Source organism: Ostrea edulis, chromosome 8 (assembly GCF_947568905.1).
Source record: "Ostrea edulis chromosome 8, xbOstEdul1.1, whole genome shotgun sequence".
Taxonomy (NCBI): Eukaryota; Metazoa; Mollusca; class Bivalvia; order Ostreida; family Ostreidae; genus Ostrea; species Ostrea edulis.
Genome location: NC_079171.1, coordinates 57,107,825 through 57,130,980, shown reverse-complemented (window position 1 = coordinate 57,130,980; position 23,156 = coordinate 57,107,825). Strand labels below are relative to the sequence as shown.

At 34.0% G+C, this 23,156-nt stretch overlaps 2 protein-coding genes and 1 long non-coding RNA gene across 3 annotated transcripts in view; 1 reads left to right on the top strand and 2 right to left on the bottom strand.

Moving 5' to 3' along the window:
• The window catches only part of LOC125663395 (uncharacterized), an 85,393-nt gene extending 84,086 nt beyond the window's left edge, over positions 1-1,307 (bottom strand). The window contains exon 1 of the mRNA XM_056146543.1: positions 1,236-1,307. The gene's annotated coding sequence lies outside the window, so the exon portion shown is untranslated. The remainder of the gene's footprint in view (positions 1-1,235) is intronic.
• A 2,572-nt stretch (positions 1,308-3,879) lies between these two features.
• The window catches only part of LOC125648803 (uncharacterized), a 33,718-nt gene continuing 14,441 nt past the window's right edge, over positions 3,880-23,156 (bottom strand). The window contains exons 3-7 of the mRNA XM_056146549.1: positions 14,374-14,679; positions 9,688-9,858; positions 9,278-9,439; positions 7,935-8,080; positions 3,880-5,364 (exon numbers count right to left, since the gene is read on the bottom strand). Of these exons, the coding sequence (XP_056002524.1) occupies positions 5,188-5,364; positions 7,935-8,080; positions 9,278-9,439; positions 9,688-9,858; positions 14,374-14,679 (962 nt within the window). The 3' untranslated portion in view covers positions 3,880-5,187. The remainder of the gene's footprint in view (positions 5,365-7,934; positions 8,081-9,277; positions 9,440-9,687; positions 9,859-14,373; positions 14,680-23,156) is intronic.
• On the top strand, positions 17,484-22,127 carry LOC125676909 (uncharacterized). The gene is made up of 4 exons (XR_008797719.1): positions 17,484-17,653; positions 18,540-18,617; positions 21,449-21,502; positions 21,998-22,127. It is a non-coding gene; the product is annotated as an uncharacterized LOC125676909 (long non-coding RNA).

Sequence of the window (23,156 nt, the reverse complement as noted above, 5' to 3'; positions counted from 1 at the left end):
TATATAGGAGACATAAGACCCTTGTGTTACAAGTTCATTATTTCTTTAGGTTATATAGATCCTAATTGAAAACGGAAATGCGTAAGTGTACGTTGCCTTATCACAGGTTTTTTCCCCTGCAAGATGAGCAGTAGATAAATCTGCACTTGTACTTATATCCTTCCGTGTTAATTAGGTTAAAGTTTAAATTAAATCCTTACATGACAGATGCTTCAAGAGGGGTCCTCTTTTCATTGTTGACATTGTACATTATTTTCATTCATGATAGCTTCCGAAAGTCTGGTTTGTGAGTAAGATTTAACACATCCTCCTCTATTTTGATGCAATAAACATGTGTTGCGGTGCTATTAGCTTGTATAATGCTGAAATCCATAGTATTTAACTTATTATACTTAACTTATGCCTAATTAATTATGTATCATTGCAATGTAGAAGGCATGTGGAAATTGTTGCTGGACGTAACGGTATTCACTATTTCATTTTTACACACTTTCTTTTAATTCTTTCTGAGCAGATATTGCATCACAGTTCAGTGCGTTCCCCAACGCACTCCAATACTTTACTGTACATGTATTTAGGACACAAACTCGGTCGGGTATATCAATCAATATGAAAATTTATCAATATGTATACCAAAAATATTACAATATGATTATGTATCATATCTATCAATCTTCACACTGTACACTATTTAAAATGGATACTATTCTGCCTCAATAAGGACTCTCAGATCAGCGTTTGAAAGTTTATTTTAACAGACAGTTAACCATCAATGTCACATGTGCACACAATTACACGTGGTGCTCGTTCACCGTTGTGTGGAGTCATACACAGTTTGTCAGCGTAAATGTGGTAAAAAGCTACAATGAATAAAAAAAAAAACAAATTAAGTTTTTGACAAATACTGCTTTCCATACAAAAATTTCTCAAACCCGAATCCGTGTAATGCAATACTTGACATACAACAAATCCCATTTCCACATCACTAATCAAATGACTTATGAACATGAATTACCAATTCAATTCACTAAATTCATATATCAAGACAATTACAGTTAATAATCATCGGCTACAGAAGATGACATGAACAGCGCACAATACTTTAAGCACATGGCAAAAATATAAACTCAGATTATGCACAATTGCATTCATGAGCATAGCTGACAGTATAGATACAGGTAATTGACAATGTAATTAACAGAATAATCAAGTGTAAAATGATCATAACTACTTACACCGTGGATTACAAACGTTCAGACCGGTTTAGTTTCCGAGAACTTTTGCCTGACAGTATGGCGGCACAAACATACCAAGATAAGTCGTACGTATAAACATTCATATTCAATTCAAGTCTAACTGACGTAAATGTAAAACAATAATATTCTTGACATGGAAATTAGCAAACAACAGACAGAATAGATACCGATATTCGAAATTTATTGTTCACATATAATTTTCGCTGAGTTTTCTCTTCATACATCAAAATCATTCTTCGTATATAAAATGTTTTTTTTACTGATATTCGTCGGTATATTTCCAAACCATGTTAAAGTAGATTTTTACTTGGCCTACGTCACAATCAAATGTAAATGTTCAGCAGTTTTACGTTTTCAAATGTTTCGCGTGAATTGTAATGTTTAAAGTAAGGTCAAATGAGTAGCAATATTATCCATTAGTATATATTGAGTTACAAACTATTTTCGATTATATTTTCAGATCAATTATTACATGTATATCGGTACAGTTGGGTTAAACAAATTAGTTCATTTCCGCCTTCAACTCTTGTGCTTTTTTCCTGTCTATTTAGAACCCCAAATACGAAGAATATAACGAGGAAAGGAGGAAGTAAAGTTGCATTTTCTAGGGTTTGTCTTTCATGAAAGTAAATGGCTATGTAGTCCATTACTTCCATGTATATATGTATAAGTGAGTAAAGAAAGATAAATGCAAGAATATATCAACATATCTCCCTCCTTCTGATGGGATATGTTCTGGGTTTTTTTTTTTTCGTCCCTTTATCAACTTTGAAAAGGGTTCAATTTATATACATGTATATATATTCCATATCGATTCCCTCTCTTGAACGAAGTTTAATTTCCGTTTTGGGGAGGACTGAAGTCTACACTTTCAGGGAGGAATAGCGGTTCTTCCTCAGAGAGGAATATAGCATTTTCTGTTTTCGGGAGGAATGGATTTTCCTCTCTCGGGGAAGAGTATCATTTCCTCTATCGTTGAGAAGTATAAGTCATCTCTTGGAGAGAAGTAAAGTTTCTCATCACGGGAAGAAGTAAAATGTCCTCTCTCGAGTAGTTTTCACTGGTTATTCTGATAAAAATAAGACATATTTCAATCTCACTACATATATGAGTTATGGGATTGATCACTGTTCGTTATTTTCAACTTTACAGGAGTTATCAGATTGATCTCTGTTCGTTATATTCACCTGTATAGGAGTTATGGGATTGGTCACTGTTCGTTATCTTCACTTTTATAGCAGTTATGAGATTGATCACTGTTCGTTATCTTTAACTGTCATATGTTGTTCGTATTTGATATACCCATGTTGGAGGGTTGCGACAAACAGTTTTGGTCTGTCCGCCTGTCTTTTATTCTTTTTTCTCTTTGCCCACATAAACCATTACTCGTAACTTTTACATGGATGATGATAAGGCTTTTTTTTATATTTCTTATGTGTATTCCTTATTGCAAGGCCTCTCGTTTAGTAGATAAGTTTTGTCTTTGTGTCCTTGACCTTGGAGTTTGGCCAAATTTATCTTTTTGTCCGCAAAGACGTTTACCTTTTTCATAACTTTTGAATGGATGGCGTTAAGGCTTTTATATTTCATATGTTCTTCCTTGTTGCAATTCCTCTCGTTTAGTAGCAAAGTTTTGATTTTGTGTCCTTGACCTTTGAGTTTGGCCTACTTTTGAAGATGTTTACGTCGAGTATACTTTATGAATGATAAGTGATATGGCTTTTATGTTTTATACGTGATTTACTTTTGACAAAACTTTTCTTTTTTGATACGAAAGTACTCGCTACTTTTGTAAAATAAAAAAAAAACACTCCAAAATAACCAAGGCCATAACTTTAGAATGGGTAGTGATAAGATTTCCATCATCCATTTGTGTATTGATTGTAGCAAGATATTTATTTGGGTACCAAAATTAAATCCCTGCAAATCGGGGTCATCAATTTTCACACCATATTTTCTTTGTTGTACAGCACATAAATGTATGTAGTGGTGATTCTAGGATAAATCGAATTATGATGAATTATAAAAAAGGGTATTTACAATTGAAATTGCGAAAATTCTGTACACTTTAAACAAAAAACTCATATTGGAATGAAACATGCATTTCAGCAAGGAATGTAGCAAATTCTGCTTTGGTGTGTAGTTGGACCATTATGGAATACGCGTGACTGGTGACTTCTATATTAGTTTTCGCCCAGTATAGATTTTTATGACCACGTATGTCCCACATTAGTCCACTAAACACTGTGTAACTAATACTATGTTATTGTTATTCATGTATTCATGTGATGGCAATGCTACATTAACTAAATATATTCGATTTGACATCATATACACACAAATCTGCTTTATTATTTAATGAAAGAAAAATGATTTACCTCTTATGAAACCTAATTTTACTTTCTGTACAAAATGCTATGATTTATAAAAGAAAGTAGTCTTTAAAACGATTTAGGTGATATCTCTACATATATAATTGTTATCTCTGTTTTTGCCTTACTTCTAAAATTTATATTAATGTATCAAAATAGTCATACTCCACGTCAGTATGTTACACAGGTGTGTCAGCATTGATCAATGGTTGCTATATTCACCTCCCGATAAAACAACAAAGACAGACATGTTTTATGAGATATATATATGTTTTATATATTTTGTAACCTACAGAATGTATACACTATGTTCAAGTACTGACAATATCATATTGGTGATTCGTTTCTTACTTTAAACAGAAGAACCAGTGTACATTTTGACATTGATAACGCTCTGTGTTTGGTATTTATTACGCAGACATATGGCTTTGAAAAAGGAGATCGAAGTAGTTTGTAACAAACATGAATTGCTTGTCGTATATAAAATCAATGTCAATTTCAAAAGAAAAGTGAATGTAAATATTAAATTATGAACCATTTTCAATATTTTGTGCCTAGAATTTCAAAACATCTATCAAAATCAGCTGTAAAAAGAAACTGTAAAGTTAGATTAAATCATGACTCTTTGAATATCTATTGAAGATGATATATCCAGATAGGGAAATATTCAATGATAGAGATTAGTAATACTATATACACAATCATACAGTAATTTAACATCTTCGAAATACAAATATAAACTAAAGAATATACCAAAGGAAGAACAATAACTCTCACAATCTATAGCATATGCTAACATTAGAAAAATTACACTCTATAAAGCGTATACCGAGATAAGAGAAATGATTTACACACTGTATAAGGTAAACTAAAATTAGAAAAGTTATTAACACTATATAGTGTACACTGAGATAAGAAACATAATGTACAGCTTATATAACAAACGTGTGTGTCAGATTAGATAAATAACTTATGCATTACATAATGTATACTTCAAACGCAATATATCACTGTATGTGCCGAATAAGTTTGGATTCGACCTATTGTTTTATATTTTTTTTAGAATCCACATTTGATTAACACCACTTCTGGCATATGTAGTCGCAGAGTAAGTTTGAAGTTTTTCTTTCACAGCTTTTAACATTTTCGTGAGGAGCAAAGATAGGGGCTTGGTAGAACATTTACTGGATCCAGCAATGCGTATTTGTTTCTAAGGGTTTTTATGAAGTTTAGGAATCAAGTATAGGTACGTACCCCATATTCAGCCGACCCATTGACTGGAATACTAATTATATCTAAAACTGAAGCATGATTTTGAAGAATTTCACCTCTTAAGAGGGCAGTCGGAGTATAAGTGCGAATACCCAAAGTGACATTAAAATTCGTTTAAAAAACAGTTGTAATAATGACCCTTACGAACATAGACAACGTTGTGGCAAGTTTTGTCAGCTGGAACCAAAGCATATTCCTCATGTAAGCTATCTGATTCTTTTAGTATTGCATAGTGTGAATAGTAATGTCATTGAAAATGCTCCCCATTTTCTTGGTTACTCAGACATTTAGTCTGAATTATTATCATCCGGTTTTTCTTGTATAGATGACGCTTTCTTTGAGAAATCCACGAACGTGTACTCTGTTTTATCTTCCTCTCCATGTACCACGGATTTTTTGTTCGTGTTGGAACTTTCGGGTTTGTTTGCGAAGGCAACGTCGATGTAAATCAAACCTTCTTGGTTCTACAAATGCAAGGTTTGCATACGATAAATAATAATCCCTATCTAAAACGATTATATGCAGATACTTTGACGCTTTTCTTATAGCGATTGTCCCTTAAGAATAGTTTCACATCAAGTATATTGCAAGCTAAGGTAGTGTATCTTCTAAACAAACAAAACACTGAAGTCAAAAGCATCAGATTAATCGTAAAAATAAAATATAAAATCATCGGGGAATCCCTAATGGTTGGGAAAGTCGTAATGATAAAGTAAATATCCCTTGTATAGTCCCCTTTGAATTTAGTCGATACTGCAGTAATCTACGGTATGTTGGTAAAGTGTCACTACATTACATGGTTAAGTGAATGGAGCCTGCAGAAATGGTGATAGAAGTTACAAATAGCTTCATCTTGTGACATGAACACATACTAAATAAAATATGGCAATTATTTCTAATATATGTTTATATCATACCATAAAATTAGCTGCTGATGATTTATCTTTCATTTAAGGAATTTACTTCAATCCATTGATCAAATACTATCAAAACGTGAAAATAACATTTTTATAATTCCTATGAAATACAAAATTTAGAATCGGACAAACACTCCCTCCTGGACATAACAAAATTGGGATATATGCCTAAGGGGGTAAGCATCCCCTGTCAATCGGTCTCACCCGCCGTGATTCATATCTTGATCAGGTATACGGAGTAACCCGTAGTCAAAACTAATGTGTAAAGAACAGCCTAATATTTGGTATAAACACGTCCGGCAGCATTTCAACAGGTGGCAGGTTGTTCTTATAAATCAGACTATATTTTTTTTTACACAGTGCTAACTTGAAAAGATAGTAATGAAACCCTTGTAACATGAACTTATTAGATAAACAAGCTGATAATGGACATGCTGCAATACAGTTCAGTTAGTTTGCCGTTAAAATCTATATTCAACAAAATGTTTAAGTACGAAGCAAATGTGCAAGACTTTGTCGAATTGTGTATATCAAATCTACACCTGAATGCAAATGATAATTGCTGATAGATGTGACCGGTCAACAGGGGATGCTTACTCTTCCTAGACACCTGATCCCATCTCCGGTATATTCAGGTGTCCGTGTTTCCTCGACTCTCTTTTTGATATTGCTTGAGGGAGTTATAAGATTGATCACTGTTTGTTATCTTCACCTTTTAATGAATATCGAACAGCTAGGTATGATTTTGTTCTAAAGTAGATTTTGTTAGGAAGTAGAAGCTTTTGAATAAATTATTCCTAGTAAAAATATGAAAAGTTGAGCTAATAATGCAGCACAATCTGACAGACTGCTGGTTTATCTGATCAAAAATATCACAAAGAGAAACCTCGGCATATTTTTTTTATAAAGTTTATAGTACTCGGACGTAGAATCAGAGTGGTCTTTGACAAACTAATGATTTCAATGACTGTCTGATCAACTCGGGATTCTTGCTCCTATTATGTACGTTGTGTTCGTTGCTTTAAAGACCCATCTCATGACCGTACGGTCAGTGAAAAGAAATACATGAGGCAGAACATGGCAGAAATCTACCTGTCCATGCTTTTTTTTTAATATAGTTTTGATATACACAGGACCTGTCTCAAGGACCTCTGGAGAGTTTCTGTGGTCATAGTGTTTGAATAATGGTTGTATTCCTAAGGGTAGCTGACACACATTCTACACCCACTCCTCTTTGTCTCTCTCTGTCATTGACTCAATGAATAATTTTTGCTATAAATATAGAGGTATCATAAATTGATGACATGATTTATTTCAATAGGTTACAAGTTTTAAAACTTATTGTGAAACTTATTGTTTGATTTCTGATTGTGTAATTTATAATACATGTACAGGTATATAGAGGGGAAAATTACAATTATATTGAAATTGCATTGTTCAGGGGCCTTTTAAAAACAATTGAAATACAAGAAAATAGCAGATGTGGACAGGTCATTGCTATCAAAACTCAGGTATACTGGGCTTCCTCAAGATCTAAAGAATGCCTGTAGATACTGGCTGTTATTGTTATCAAAACACCTCTTTGGGGTAGCCCCAGACCAGATGTCACTCCACCTGAGATATATTGTTAAATGTTTGATTGGCAGGCAGCTTGCAATTTGGGGGTGTCAACTTATAATTGAGTCTTTAAGTTTTTCATACTACTCTGTTAGTATTATACATTGATTTATACAGCCTTCCCTCGTCTTAGTTAATGTAACCATAATCAATATATCCATGGTGTGCATATTAGTAAGTTATATTCAGCTTTGCCCAATCCTTCTTTAGTTATTCTTGCATTACTATATGTATATATATATATAACATGCTCTACCTTCGAGACAGATTTAACATATAGAAGTATATGAATGATATACATGTACATGCTATTTACGTTTCCTTTGCCTACTCATTAAACATTTACGTATAATCCAGAGTCATATTTATTGATGAACATATGTGTGCTTTCTATCCAATCCTTAATTTAAAAAAATGCCGCTACTTCCTAGAACTGTATTTATTGTTATTTGATAAACTACACAAAGGTCTACATTTTCCCTATTCGGGACTTTAATTACCACTGTCCTGGATTCCGTGTTTCCGTTGTTTGTATTTGTCTTCTCGTCGTCACCTTGAGGTGTTGCCTTTTCGTCGTTCGTCTTATTTTCTGTTTTAGTCATCAATGTCGACTCTTCCGTTTTGGCATACGTTGCATCATTTTCATCTGTGAAGTGGACATTAATTCCAAGGATTATACAGAAAGAAAACATTAGCAGCTAATAAAGTTTGCTACAGACCCTGATGCGTTTCGTGTTGTCCCATACAAACCGGTCATTGTTCCGTGCAGACTGTTTAGCGTAACGTAGGAGAAGTTTTTGATCATTTTATCAGGTGTATTACACATGTATAAAATGAATAGGTTTATTTAGCATCTGTCTTCGAGAAGATTCTTCGAATATACAAATTGTAGATGTATTCTAACGACACTGATATTGTACAAAAATAGTGAAACAGACGCGACCATTTCATTTTCAATTTAATTGAATTTGATAGAGTAATGAATCAATAAAAGTTGAATAATTGATATACCATGACAATACAATGTTTACATCTTTTTCTTTTTCTTTCCGAAATTAGATAAAATTTGTTTAAACCCCATGCGTTCATAAGACATGGAGCTAATACGTAAAAATGCAATTTGCCGCGTTGTACATGAACAACTGTTTTAAAATGGATTATTATATTTTTTTCTAAACCTTTTTTTAGCAATTAGAATATTGACATTATAATGAAGTAATAAATTGACTCCGGGAAAAAAAACCCAAATAATTCGTGATAAAATCAAAACATGAATACCATGCCTATGACTACCGTTTCGTGCAAACTGTTCATAAATCGTGCAAGTCACTCCTACAAAGTGGTAATAATTTCGTGCGAAATGTTCCACGGAGATCGTTTTCCTAATCTGAAGTGCTTATGGTCAAACTTTATCATAGCACAATGCATGGTAACAATTACAATTACACAATTATAATCTTAATTAAAGACATTGATTTCGATTTCTAGGAAAAAGAAACCCATATAACCTTATTAATATTTTTACATTGCTTGATATCAAATCTTTATTTCACAACACCATCAGAGCCTTGAACAGAAGTTTGGATGTTTTGACAGGAAGTAGTACAGGTCATTTTGAATGACAGCATCAAATTTTTTGCAATATGGTGTTTTGGGGTTCAAATGATGGTTAGAGCAAACGTCCAATATCAAACCATTTTTTTCCGATCATGCTTAAGCTTCGTTTTCAACAATATTGGCAATGGTGTGTATTACTTTAAAAGAAAGGTGAAGATAAATTTAAGATTTCTTTAAAACCAAAAGAATAGACTTTGACACAAATCAGATGAGAAAAAATGTTCACCGTTTTTATTCTTGGTGGCACCATCTGTCCCTTTGTCAGTTTGGTTTCTGTTCCTCATCAAAGTATTTCTGTCAACAACGGCGTACTGTACTTGATCAGGCTGAGGCCTGTCGTTATCTGTTACTACCACCTGATCAGGCTGTGAACTGTCGTCGATTGTGACTAATGAAGACAAAAAATGTAGTCCATGTAGATACCATACACAAGAAATATGTAAATAAATTCCACATGGGTCTGCTATCAATTATGCCATGACATTATGTGTGCTAAAATGAATTCGATCTATACTATGATAGTCATGTTTAATATTGAAACAGTCAAAACGTATTGTAACAATAATCATTGTGTCGATAACTTCAGTCTACTTGTGTTTCATAATTATTTTTTTGATATGTCCAGTAATCACTTACTGATGGCCGAAATTCTATCCTGTTGTGGTTGCTGTTGGTTTGACTTCTTTCTCCGAACGCAAGCCATCACTGCAACAGTTCCTACCACAATGATGATGAAGAGAGCTACCGAGACACCAATCACAATACTCTGTAATCTGTAATCTGTTTTCGAGGACGGATCACGGAAATCTACAGATGACATATGTAAACATTGTTATTTTTTTTTTAGCTTTTTTTTTCTAAATAGAAAACGAAGGTACATTGAGTGTCATAATTCGATCACGAAAACTTATATCGTATTTTTCAATGAGCAAGTGCGGATAACGAACTGTGATCAATCATATATTTTATGAAAATACGAAATCAATAGAAAAACCAATGCGGGCTTCTCGACACATCATACGTGAAATAAGGTACAATCTATATTTGCAATGAAAGGTAACAATAACGAACAGTGACCAATATCAATTCATATAAAGGATAGAAAATAACAGAGGTGGGGTCATGTGACTAGTAGGAGTAAGTGTCGACCAGACACATCCGTCGTGAGCCATGTGTCTTGTTCAGGTAAACGGAGCAAGTAATATCATCATAGCGACCATGGAGATTGCGAATGCCGACATTAACTGATACGGCTGAAACCCCCTGTATCATGACTTCACTTGCTTGGATTTAAAAATTGGGTAACCGACAACTATGTTATTGTGCATGAAATCAGTTAAGAGACATGAATACCATAATCATTGTGGAACATCGCAATACAGATATATTGAGTTGACGATGGAGAAAGTGAAGTTTATCATCAAGTAGTTTTCAGTTAAGAAAACTTGAAACATACATATATCTTTTTTTAACACTGAACTTCCTTGTAAAACTTGAAGTTAATGAACTGTGAATATGTTTATATAAAATTGTCACTAACGTACATAAACTAAACAGTTTATGTAGATTTGATCTCCTCTTGTACTTGTTACACATTCCATGTATTTTATTTCAGAAATAGAACAAGGAGATGGGAACTTGGAAACGTCTACAAGTTAAATCACATTACTACTGACAAACAATTTGATGGTACAGGGGTTTCAACAATCTCGATTGAAGTCAACATTTTCCAAATGCTATGGTCGTTATAACAATCTAGTTCGTCACGTCAATACAACCTCGCATTGGGTCAAATGCTGTATGACGTGTTTCGTACCGATTGATAGGTCGTTCTTGGCACACTGATTTTGACTACGGATAACTCCGTTTACCTGATCAGGATATAGGGTTCACAGCGGATGTGACCGGTCGACAGGGGATGCTTACTCCTCCTAGGCACCTGATCCCATCCCTGGTGTGTCCAGGGGTCCTTATTTGCCCAACTGTCTATTTTGTATTGCTCATAGGAGTAAAGAGATTGATCACTGGTCGTTCTCTTCACCTTTCAACTTTTTATTAGTTTCATGAATCAAATCTGATATATCACAACAGTAAATGAACTTTCTACAAATAAAACAGTATGGTATAAAACCAAATATGAAATGCATTATTCTGTATGTTGATTTTCACAGGAGTAGTTGATTCTGTAACAACTTCCTAACCGATATCAGTGTTCCTGATGTGAGTTTGGGTTTAAAAGCCCGTGATTAAAAGTCTTTCTCCGGGGTCTGCTATATTGGCAACTTCTACACAGCTAAAGCCTTCTTTCTTTGGATGACTGTGAAAACGCTCACGAAATAAGAGCGTAAATCCCACGCGTTAAGTTACACACATTTGATAAAATATATATCAAATTCAGTTATCCGTGAACGTGGAAAAACACGTACTGATAACCCTGCGCAAATAACCAATTTCACAGCACTTCAGCCCCCCCCCCCTTGAAATGTGATATCCAGGTTAGGTTGATAGTGCCATAGGTATGTCTATATCAGTTGAAATCCATTGGTATGATAGTATATTGTTTAACGTTCCATCCGAAAAAAAATTCACTCATATTGAGACATCATCATTGCCAGTGAAGGTTTGGAAAATCTAGGTTTGTGCTCGGCGCTTACGGTCTGTGACACAGAAACTCAGTTTTTGCGATCTCGTCCGGAAAACAACCCACCCAATCTAGTCACCTTGTACGACAAACAAAAGGGCATTGGTAACTCGATACCTTGCGAGGTCGGTCTTTTTTCAGATTTGTATTTTGCCATTTTAATGTTGTCATTATCATTTCTAGACATATCTAGAAATGAAAATGATAGCATTAAAATGACATGCTGCGAATCTGAATAAAGATGCAAATTAGTAAAATTGCGATTCGTATTTGCTATGTTACTCTTGGTGTTCATTTATTTCTACAAAGGGGATTACAGTGGAAAATGGTGCACATTTATGACTTATAAAAATCAGTTGAAAAAGTCTTAACAAAAATAGAAATGTGAAGATAACGAATCGTGATCTATGGCATGTATCCTACGAATGCAAGGTGAATATAACGAACAGTGATAATCTCATAATTCCTATAAGCAATACAAAATAGATTGTTGGGAAAACACGGACCCTGAACACACCAGAGGTGGAATCAGGTGTCTAGGAGGGGTAAGCATCCGCTGTTGACTGGTCACACCGCCGTGAGCTCTATATCCTGATCATGTAAACGGAGTTATACGCAGTCAAAATCAGTGTGCCAAGAACGGCTTAACAATCGGTATGAAACACGTCAGACAGCATTTGACCCAATGTGAGCTTGTATTGACGAACTAGATCGTTATAACGACCATGGAATTTGCGAACTGGTTACTTCAATCGAGACTGTTGAAACTCCTGTACCATTAACTTGTTTGTCAGTAGTTTACCTCGATTTAAAAACTGACTATACCCAGAACAAGCTCTTGCATATCGAATCAGTTTAGATAGATAAACACCATATGCAGGTGATAATGGAATATTGCTACATAAGTACCGAATTAAGAGTAAGGAAATTCGCAGACCTCTGAACATAGCAGATGTGGAGTAAGGTGTTAAAGAGGAGTAGGCAAAATTGATTCTGATCCATAAGATCCATAGGACAATTAATAGTTCTAGTTGGTTGGAACATATCAAAGGTTGATAAAATACTATTGCATGTACCAGGTACAATACGATGATTTTCTCAAGGAAATGAACATACTGTATCTCCTGAAAATACCAAATACAGCTTTATCAAATAAGGTATATCATTTAGATTCAATCTACATTCAATATTAAGGGGGCCTTGCCTCCATGACCGGGTTGTTAGAGCATCGCCTTCAAAATAACACGGCCTCTCACCTCTCTCGGCGCTGGTTCGAATCCAGCTCGCGCCGGTAAGCGAGAAAGTTTCCCAATTTACTTTTGGAAGGTCGGTGGTCTCTTCCCAGGTACATTGTATCTGGGTTCTCTTTTCCACCAATAAAAAATGGGCGCCACCAGATAACTGAAAAATTGTTGAGTGTGGCGGAAAACATCAATCAATCAATCAATATTAAGAGTGTGTGCCCATTGTCAAATACATGTATGGAAGGAAATCCATTTGCATGGTAAACTATGTTTTCAGTATGCTGATCTACCAGTTACATTTTAGGATCATTTTACGTAAAACATCCTGTCAAGAATTCATGTCTTTGTTTCAATCTCTTAAATATATATTTTTACCATTGATTTCAGGGGCAAATCAATTAGGTCATATCTTTCAATTGTGAGATAGTTATTTTTAGAGTTAAAATATGTAAGCATGAAGCAGAAGTAGGGTGTTATCTTTCCGCAACTACTAAATAGGACTGTTGAAACATTTTTAACACACCTTGTTTGTCAATAGGATATCTCGATTTCAAAGCTGATCATACGCAGAACAAGCTTTTGTATATCAAATCAATTTGCAGACATAAACATGATATGCAGATGATAATGGGATATTGCTAAATAAATAAGGGAGTTTGACGATGGAGAAGCTGAAAAAATCAACACTGATTAGAATAAGTTAGCGTATGTTTGAAAATCGAAAATCCAATCAATAGTTTTCTGATGACTGGTATGCATAAACAGAAATTCTGCTGCCAAACTTAAGGTAATTCCATCTTCATGTGACTTATCAATACTAATGGTTAAAAGTGGAAACATTTTATTAATTTCCATTCAGTATAGTTTGATTTACATAATAACTAAAGACAATATATATGTTGTCACCCTTTTAACGATGTCAGACATACAAAAACAGAAGTATACATCAACATCAGAAATTCACACATTTTCGTTAAACAGAATAATAAAAATAGATAAAAACTTGTTCAAATGACAAAATTTAGATATCAACAGTTAAAAAAACCCTGCTAATTTTGATTATGTATAAATTAATTGTGGATATAAGGGAAACCAATGTGTAATAGACATCTAGTGGAGGAAATTCCAGCATAGGAGTTATTGCCCTTGACAATAATTTTAAAGTCATACATAATTGATCATCTATGGAAAATAGAGAGAAAAAAATTCAGTATCATAATTCTTTATTATGAGATTGATCACTGTTCGTTATCTTCACCTCGCATTATATCCAGTGAATACAATTCTTCAGAAAGATATATATCTATCATGTGAACAGTTTAATTTATTAAGATTTTTGCAAAAACCTATGACATCACACGAGGATCAATCAACCTTAAATACACAGCATGCTATATAAAAGAAACGTGTTTTCCACAGTAACAATGAAACACATACCTTTATCATTGATAGTGATGGTTACGATATCATGTTCATCGTATCGCAAAGTGTAATTTCCAAAACAATTCTGATTAGTAACAGATATAGTGCTGATGATTCTGTACTTATATTTGACGTCGTCGAGCTGTTTTACTACTGTGTCGATGATGCTGGTGGTGTGCGCTGGTCTTACCCATTCAAATGTTTTATCGTCGGACAGAGCACTTGAGATAACCGGTACAACCACATTCAGTTTGACATCTGAAGCACTTGTTGACCAATAGACGTACTGGAATTTAGCAGATATATCAAGCCTTGGGGTACCTAATAAAACATGACAGACAACAATTCAAACATGAACTAACAGCCATGCATGTCAAAGGTGATCACGCAGGGATGAGTCAGGAGTTGTTTAAGCAGACCTGCTGACAGTATAGGATTCTTCTAAGGAGACATGATAGGCCTACTGTATTATTTTCCTTTACCTCTATTGTAGATTTTGGCCCCCTCATTAAATATTCCTTAGGTTCAGAGGGTTGGAACCCCCTGTCTTTCATTAGAAAATATTTCTTAAAATGGTAAAAGGTAATGCATTTGAGAGTGAAACTCTCCTTTGAAAGCAAAAATCAATGATAGAACCCCCTCCCTTAACAAATTCCTGGATCTGCCCCTGATACCTTTACACAAGTAATGATACTTGATTTCCATATCAATATCACTAGCCATTAGCCACTAGTAAGTACAACTATCGAATGGCAACTCCGAATTGAGATGATTACAGAGGTGTATGTAATATTAGCTGCGGGCCTTCAAAACCAGAAATAGTATCTGATCTGTTATCGATTTAAATTACTGGCATTTGCAATGATATTTACAAATTAATAATAGGAAGAGGGATCGGGAAGACATTTTATTATATCGGAACTAATTCAAAAGAAAGTTAGGATAATTTATGATTCCTGAGATATGAATGCAGCATGATACATTCAATAACACGTGTACAACCCTATAATATATTTTTTACATTAATTTTACTGCAAACCTGTGTCACTTTTAATTCTACGAGATGCATATTGTGAAATATCTTCTAAATGCCGCATGTTGTCATTTCACTAAAGGCCGCTACTTTTCATGTAAATTGAGTTAAAGATTTTACTAGCATGACATTCAACATGAAGTACATTTTCAATGTAAAATAAATACAAACTCGAAAGTATAAGCTACCCTGAAAGAGGTACAAAAGCAATTATTTAGTAGTATAGTTCACAGGGGCTAAGCCCGTGTTTGGGCCCGAACTCTGTGATACCATAAATATAGAAAGGGGTCTAACTCTGACACAGATAAAAAACTAACCACTCGCTTCAAATGCCTAAAAAATATTAAACTAGGTAAGCTATGCGTAATTTGTTGTTTTCCTTGCACAGATTAATGTTTTAACTACTTGCATGCCAGATTTCAAGTCACCGGTTCTTAAAATAACAAAGATATACGTCATCGTTCTCTCGATTTCACTTGTTTATTTTTACTAGGACATTTACCGGTCCAGGTCACGGAGTCGTTTCTCGCCTATGACAGCAGCGAAATTCAGACTAGTATGGAAGATTTCGGACCTGTCAATTAAAATTTCACATCAATTATACGCTACTTACTTCCTCATATTTTAATAATGTTCTTCGTGTAGACGTTACACGACTTATTTCTCCTCAGCAGCATCAACTGTTGACAAGATCTGCCATTTTAATGAACGCACTATCAAATATCGTATATAGTTGTAGCAAATATCGTTTAAAGATTGTGACATTTTCTCAGCGACACAACTATAAATCTATACGTTGTGATGCACCTTTGAATTGGACGTCATATAGCGTAAAGTACCTTGAGGTACATTTCTGGTAAGTCTTAAGTAGCCTGTGTAGTTATTTAATGACTGGATCATCTGACTTCCATACCGAATGGGATATGTTCTAGTCCTGTCTATGTTTTTGAACTTTAACTTACTAAGACGTTTGGCTAACCATAAAAGCTTCATTGTGACAGAGTGGCGTTATAGGGATGATAATATTGCTGAGTAGTTATCTGAAAATTTCAAATTCAGAAAACAATGCTGCGCTCAGAGAAAATACTGACATTACAGATACACATTCGATGTTGATTTTCACGAGAGATTGCTGAATTTGAAAACCCATAACTTACATAAACGTGTCCTGCATAGTAGAGATTCAATTTGATCAATTAATTTATCTTAAACTTTGAGCAACGTCAAATAGGCATCTAAATGATTACCTATGAATACATTAAAGGTTGTTTTTATTTACTTTTCAAGTAAATAAAAAATATATATATTTTAATGTTCCGAATGAATATTGACTTAGCAAAGATTTCTTATTGGCAAAACTTTCATGAATACAGTGTATCATTATATATATATATATATATATATATATATATATATATATATATATATATATTAGGTTGACGTTTTTAAGTCTACCCAATTTTCTACTTGTAAAATGAAATTATGTACTTAATTTTTGAGTAAAATGTGTTTTCTTTCCTTAAATTTAGAATCTAAACTTTACATTTCGGGCAAAAAGATTTCATTTTATTCATAAAAGTGTAAATTCTAGAGTTGTTAAAAACTAGCGTGTACTATTTTGGCAATATACGTTTCACGACTTGTGTAGATATTTTTCAAATGGGCATCAAAAACGAAAGCGGAAATATATTTAAATTTCGTTTGATTTTTCCCTTATTCTGAACCACTAGGTGTCAGATTATTTACATTAATATTTTTAAAGATGGTATTGAAAAAAATTGAATTTTCCAACACCGTGATTTTTTTTGTTGCGTTCTGTTTTGCTGTCATGTTACGGAAATGAACTTCGGGAACCTTCGGAGACACCCGGAAAGGATCCAGCGTCTGTGAAGATGTTGTCACGTGTAAGTAATTTTTTCTTATTTTGGTTTCAAAAATGATTTCAAGGCACATTTCTCGCTAATTATATACTGTTAGGTTTTAGGCTATTACAATTCCCCCCACGAGTACGAGTAACCGGGCCGCGTTTGTTTTCTTCAGTGGGCAGCGAAAGAGGGGTCTACCGTCTCCGAGTCTCGTCAAGCCATGACACACGACTAGGACAATATTTGTCGTTTACTATGTTTTAGCATTGATATAAAGATTTTCTAGGATATAGAGAATCCCGAAAATGTGTCGTCATTATGCCCTACACTTAGCGACACAATGCAGGAGACGCCGTGCAGTTTTCAATGCAATGTGCATTGTCCTTATTTTGATTGTGTACGTATTGCACCTCAGGAACCGATAGTTTTGTCTGCAATAATAATAGTAGGGTCTATAGTATACCACCCCATTATGTTCCCTACTATTATTACTACAGACAAAATGACTGGTTCCTGTCATAGGCGCCTCTTTCAAAGATATTGCACTATCGTAAACAATGGAGGAAATTCGAAAGATATAACTACATGTATTTCTCACCAATTTATTTTGTCCCTTTTTACGTTTTTCATTTTCATGTTTTAGGAATCTTAGCTAAATGTGTCATTACCACATAATACTAATTTATCCACGTTTTAAAAATATCTTGTCCCACTGATTCAATATTGAATCGCCTATATGGTTCCTGTGACTGCATATGCTTTTCTATGACTTTCTACTGAAATAATTAGTTCTTGATCATTTCTTCTGTGATATAGCTGTGGAAAAATTGTTTAATTCTGGGACATAAAAATTGATGTATCTCTTGCCAAACGTGCCAATTACATGACATCTGTCATCTTTTTAATAACTCCTGTGGAAAACCGGGTTAGAATAGGTCCTCATTACCCCTTGCTTGTCGTGAGAGTTGACTAAATGGGTCCTTCAGACAAGTCCGCAAAAACAGAGGTTTCACAGCAGGTGTGGCACGTTAAAGCTTAAAGGCCGTAAGCACCAAGCATAGGCCTTTAATACTGCAGCCCGTTACCGGCAATGGTGATGCATGTCACCATATGAGTGAAAAATTATTGAGAGGGGCATTAAACAATATACAATTAATCTTCAAGGAGTAGGAGTAATTATTGCTCTTAGAGATTTATGAAATAAAACAAATCGTGTAATAAGAATTTATGACTTTTTTTCTGCATCCAAAATGAATGCATGTACACATTTTTTATTGTTTTAGAGGAGGAAAGTGTCGATTGGGTTAAGACTGATCTGTACAAAAGTGGCTTTTCTGTTGGACACATTTCAAAATACAATGGTAAGCATATTGAGTTCCTATAATTGATAATAGATAGTAAATGATTAAAATATACCATTCTGATTAATTTTAACACTGGTTACATGCATGGGTTTTTAGTGAATGATATAATAAATTATATATTTATTCTAGAGTGATACAAAATCCAATCAAAACATGACCTATAATAATCTATCTATTGATTATATTATGGATATCATGAACTATTTCGTATTGTTATAATAAATTACCTAGATTTAGAAAGAAGTGTAGAAATATGGGTTGCATTAAAATGCACTCTAAATCCAATGGAGATGTAGGCTTAATTAGACTAGAGTTCTAAGGGTTTAATGATCCACTGATTTGTTTATTTTATCTACTTGAAATCCCTGTTGAACTAGAAAGGTTTTCAAATATTTGAAACGATGTCACGATGGGTTTTTTGTGTGCCTTTTAACTTCCTTGTAAACATGGTAAAATGACTTGTCATATACTGTAAGGGTCGACCTGTGATCATTTACATTTTGATTAATCATATACTGTCGATTTGAAACAAATTGCAGAAGAAATATGAATTACCATCTCAAATTACATTAGGAACATCCTGAGGTATAGATATGTGCATGTAACCATCCCAAAATCATTGTATCCATGACTGTTCAAAATCTGCCTTTAAAAAATTCCATGTGCAATCTTTGAAATATTTGATCAGATAACTGATGCTATCACAATCATATGAAATGATGAACTGTTTTAATTTTTTCTTGTTATAATTAAAATTCAAAGAAATTATATCTGTTTTTAAAGATTTTCTTTTCATGAATTAAATGGATTCATTTTTTAAAAAAAAAAAGGCACATTTCATTTCTTATTTGCTATACTATTTCTTGAAGCTTATTATTGTTTACATATTATGTTGGATAAACATAGTAAAGGAAAGTAGAAAGATTTCAGCAACATTTGAATAAAAACTGTAGGAGTAGATAAAAATGTTTAAAAAAAGATCTTCCATAATTTGTGATTGGTTTTTATCCAACAAGTTGTTTGTTTTTATTTTTTGTCCTTGTGAAGGCTTCAGGATAGAAAACACATGTACAATATCCAGCAGCAGTCAATCGGGCTGCTCACCGATGGCCTGATAGCCCAGTTGGTAAAGGGCGATAACTCCTATGCTGGAATTCCTCTACTGTGTGTCTATTATAAAAAGATTCCCCTAATATCAACTAACAGTTTATACATACCATATTCGTCCTATTGAACACCCCGGGTGCTTAGAAAATTGGAGGGGGGGGTGGTGGTGGTTATTTAGTACTCTATGCTGAAATATTCCCATTAAATATACACATACATTTTATTTCATTTCTTCTAACACTAATAATTAATCCATTCTTGTCTACATTAAATTATACAGTAGTAGCTATTACTTTCAATTTCACTTGAAACCGTTTGTCATAGACTAATACCACGTACGATTAACTAAACTTTCGGTTTCACTTTCGCAGCACAACTATGGCCGAGTATGAATATAGTTTAGGAGATTTCATGTTTACAGAGATATCTATAATCTGGGATCCATTCCAGGGAGAAACTCTTAAAAAATAGAAATAAAACAATCCTATGCATAAATATGCGATTGCTGTTGTAAAGGACGGTGCAGTAGTTGGACACGTGCCTCGAAAAATAAGTAAAGTTGTAGCATTCTTTTTAACAACATTGGAGGGGGGGGGGGCTTTGAAATGCATTGTAAATGGAAACTATCACTACTCCTAAGATACCGGTATTGGTGAACTAGAGATATCATGTATTATGAAATTCAGTGCGGAACCAAGAGATTGCTAGAAAGATTAAAAACAAAAACTCTGTTATCAGAAAGGTGAGTAGTACTGTATTTCAAAGGGGGGGGGGGCTTAATTTTTGAGAGTTGAAAAAAGGCCCTGGTTTTTTTTTAGGGGTGGTAGGGGCACTCAATAGGTCAAATATTTATAAATAAACTGTTTTTCTAAACTGTTGACATTAAAAAATTGTCATTTTAACACATTTTTCTCATGTTTTATTACTCTGCTTTACGAAAATGTGTGGGTTTTTTTATGTTGACCTATACTTCTGTTCTTATATGTTTGACATCTTAAAAAAGGTGGCTACACATACATTTGCTTTGGTTATTAATAAAATCAAACTATACCGAGTGGAAATTAATACAGTGTTTCCACTTTCAACCATTAATATTGATAAGTCGCATAAGGGTAGAACTACCTTGAATCTGCATAAATGGTATTAAACATGCAGTATGCAGGTATACATTCCACTGATTTCTTGTTCCGTGTTCAGGTTGTGATTGCTGACTTTATGTTTTCCTAGTGTGTGTTTTATATACAATCTTGTCTAAAGTATGCATGTACTTGCAGAAAAATTAATTTTTTAAAAAACCCGTTTTATAATAGATAACAAACACACATGTACATAGCCGGACCTCCAAAAATGGAAAATGCAGATGCTTGGATATGTTTTGGTAGATGATTGAAATGGAATTCACAAATAAAATGTTGATAAATTAAAAAAAAAATATTGGTTAAGAAAAAGTGACAATGTTGAAAGTACGAAGGGCACAAACAGCATGTGTGTACATGTGTGTGTACAAATGTATATTGTCCTCCTAAGAGGGGTAACATATATACATGTAAAATAAAATGGAGAATATGACATGGAGACAAAGACAAAAAGGACTTTAAATCTTGTGTGTTTTTGGGGATTGTAGCCAAAACTCTTGCATATCATTGCAACATTACTGTGTTAAAACCTGTAGTATGCATTATGTTCAAGTATGTGTTTGATTTGTAAAATTTTGTCTCTAGGAGGAACAATCCTGCACATCATTTGTGGAAACGGAAGAGTTAGAGGCAGAACAGGTAGGGAACATAATTTTTATCTAAGATTATACCTCACCATCACATTGCAACAGTCTCTTTGAAATCAATCAGAAGACACAATTGGGGATTAATGACAAGTCTACCTAAAGTAGAAAATGTATATACATGTATGTATGCATATATATTATAAGCATGTATGTTTTGGAAGATGAAAAATATGGCATTGAAAAAATAGGTTGATGATATTAAGAAAGTGGTCTGTAATTGTATATGTGCAAGTGTATATTGTCCTCCTAAGTAGGGTAACATATATACATACAAAATAAAATGAGGTCCTCCTAAGAGAGGTAACATATAAGATAAAGTGGAGAATATGACACAGAGACAAAAACTAAAATAACTTTTGATTAAATCTTGTATGTTTTAGGAGATTGTAGCCAAGGCTCTTGCTTATCATTGTAACATTACTGTGTTAAAACCTGTATAATGCATTATGTACATGTATGTGCTTGATGTGTAAAATTTTGTTTCTAGGAGGAACAATCATGAACATCATTAGTTGAAATGGAAGAGTTAGAGGCAGAACAGGTAGGGAACATAATTTACATCTAAGGTTATATATCACATATCACCATTACATCACAACAGACTGCTTGAAATGAAATATTTTAAAACTTAAAGAAATCAAGGAAAATAACCATATAAAGTTCAAATACTAATTCCAGTTATTAGTCCCCTACCGGTTTATAAAACGAAAGTGGATTTTAGGTTTCCTCTCTGTCCGTCTCTCTGTCAATCAGTGTGTCCCATTGGTTTTCCAGATATTTTTGCATAATGCTTGCGAGAATTCGTTGAAACTTGTAGTGCAGTAACTACAGATTGAGTTCAAGTTTCATATCGTTTGATGCATAAGTGTGAAAGAAATTAATTTTTATATTGTTATGTCTTTGTATTGATCAAGATTGGGATGTGTTCCAATGGAAAGGCTGTAAAAGTAGGACATGTGAATAGATCGAGGCTGGGGTTGCATAAATAATCTTTTAATTAATTCCGCATTTCAAATTCATTAATCGCAAAAGGAAAATATCAATAACTAGTGATCCTAATTGTTCACGAACAATTAGAGGGCTTCCCACCTTCTAACAGTTTTTCAGTAGTGTTCAAATGCTAAACAATTTGATTTGAATAGAAAAGAATTTCAAATTTGCCGCCTTGAGTGTTGAAGTGTTGGAGATTGAGGCCTTGGTTTCGCACGATAACACCGGTCAAATATTTGAAAAAAAGGGGTGTGGGTGTTGGATAGCCGGCACATATCGGGTAAAAGTGTAATAGGACTTGTGCAGGTGTTTGGGGATGATTTTAGACCTGTTAGATATGATATTTGGAGGTGTAAAGAAACCGGAAGTGACATTTTCAGAGTTTACACATGTAGTGCTGACACTCTGCTCATGCATGCTGGGACTATGAGCCTCATGTTGAGAAGATGGTAGGAGTCTGTGCACTGGATTTTACCATGTGTGTTATGGATTGTGGAATTTGAAATACAGTTTGTAATTGCTCACCCTATGTGTTCTAATTCACGGACCCAAGGAGGCATGCATATGGATTTAGGCTGTGAAAAAGAACCCCAAACAAAATGGCGGCTGGTGAATTAGATAAAGTTTCTGAGTGTTGGATCTGAACGGAGAATAGG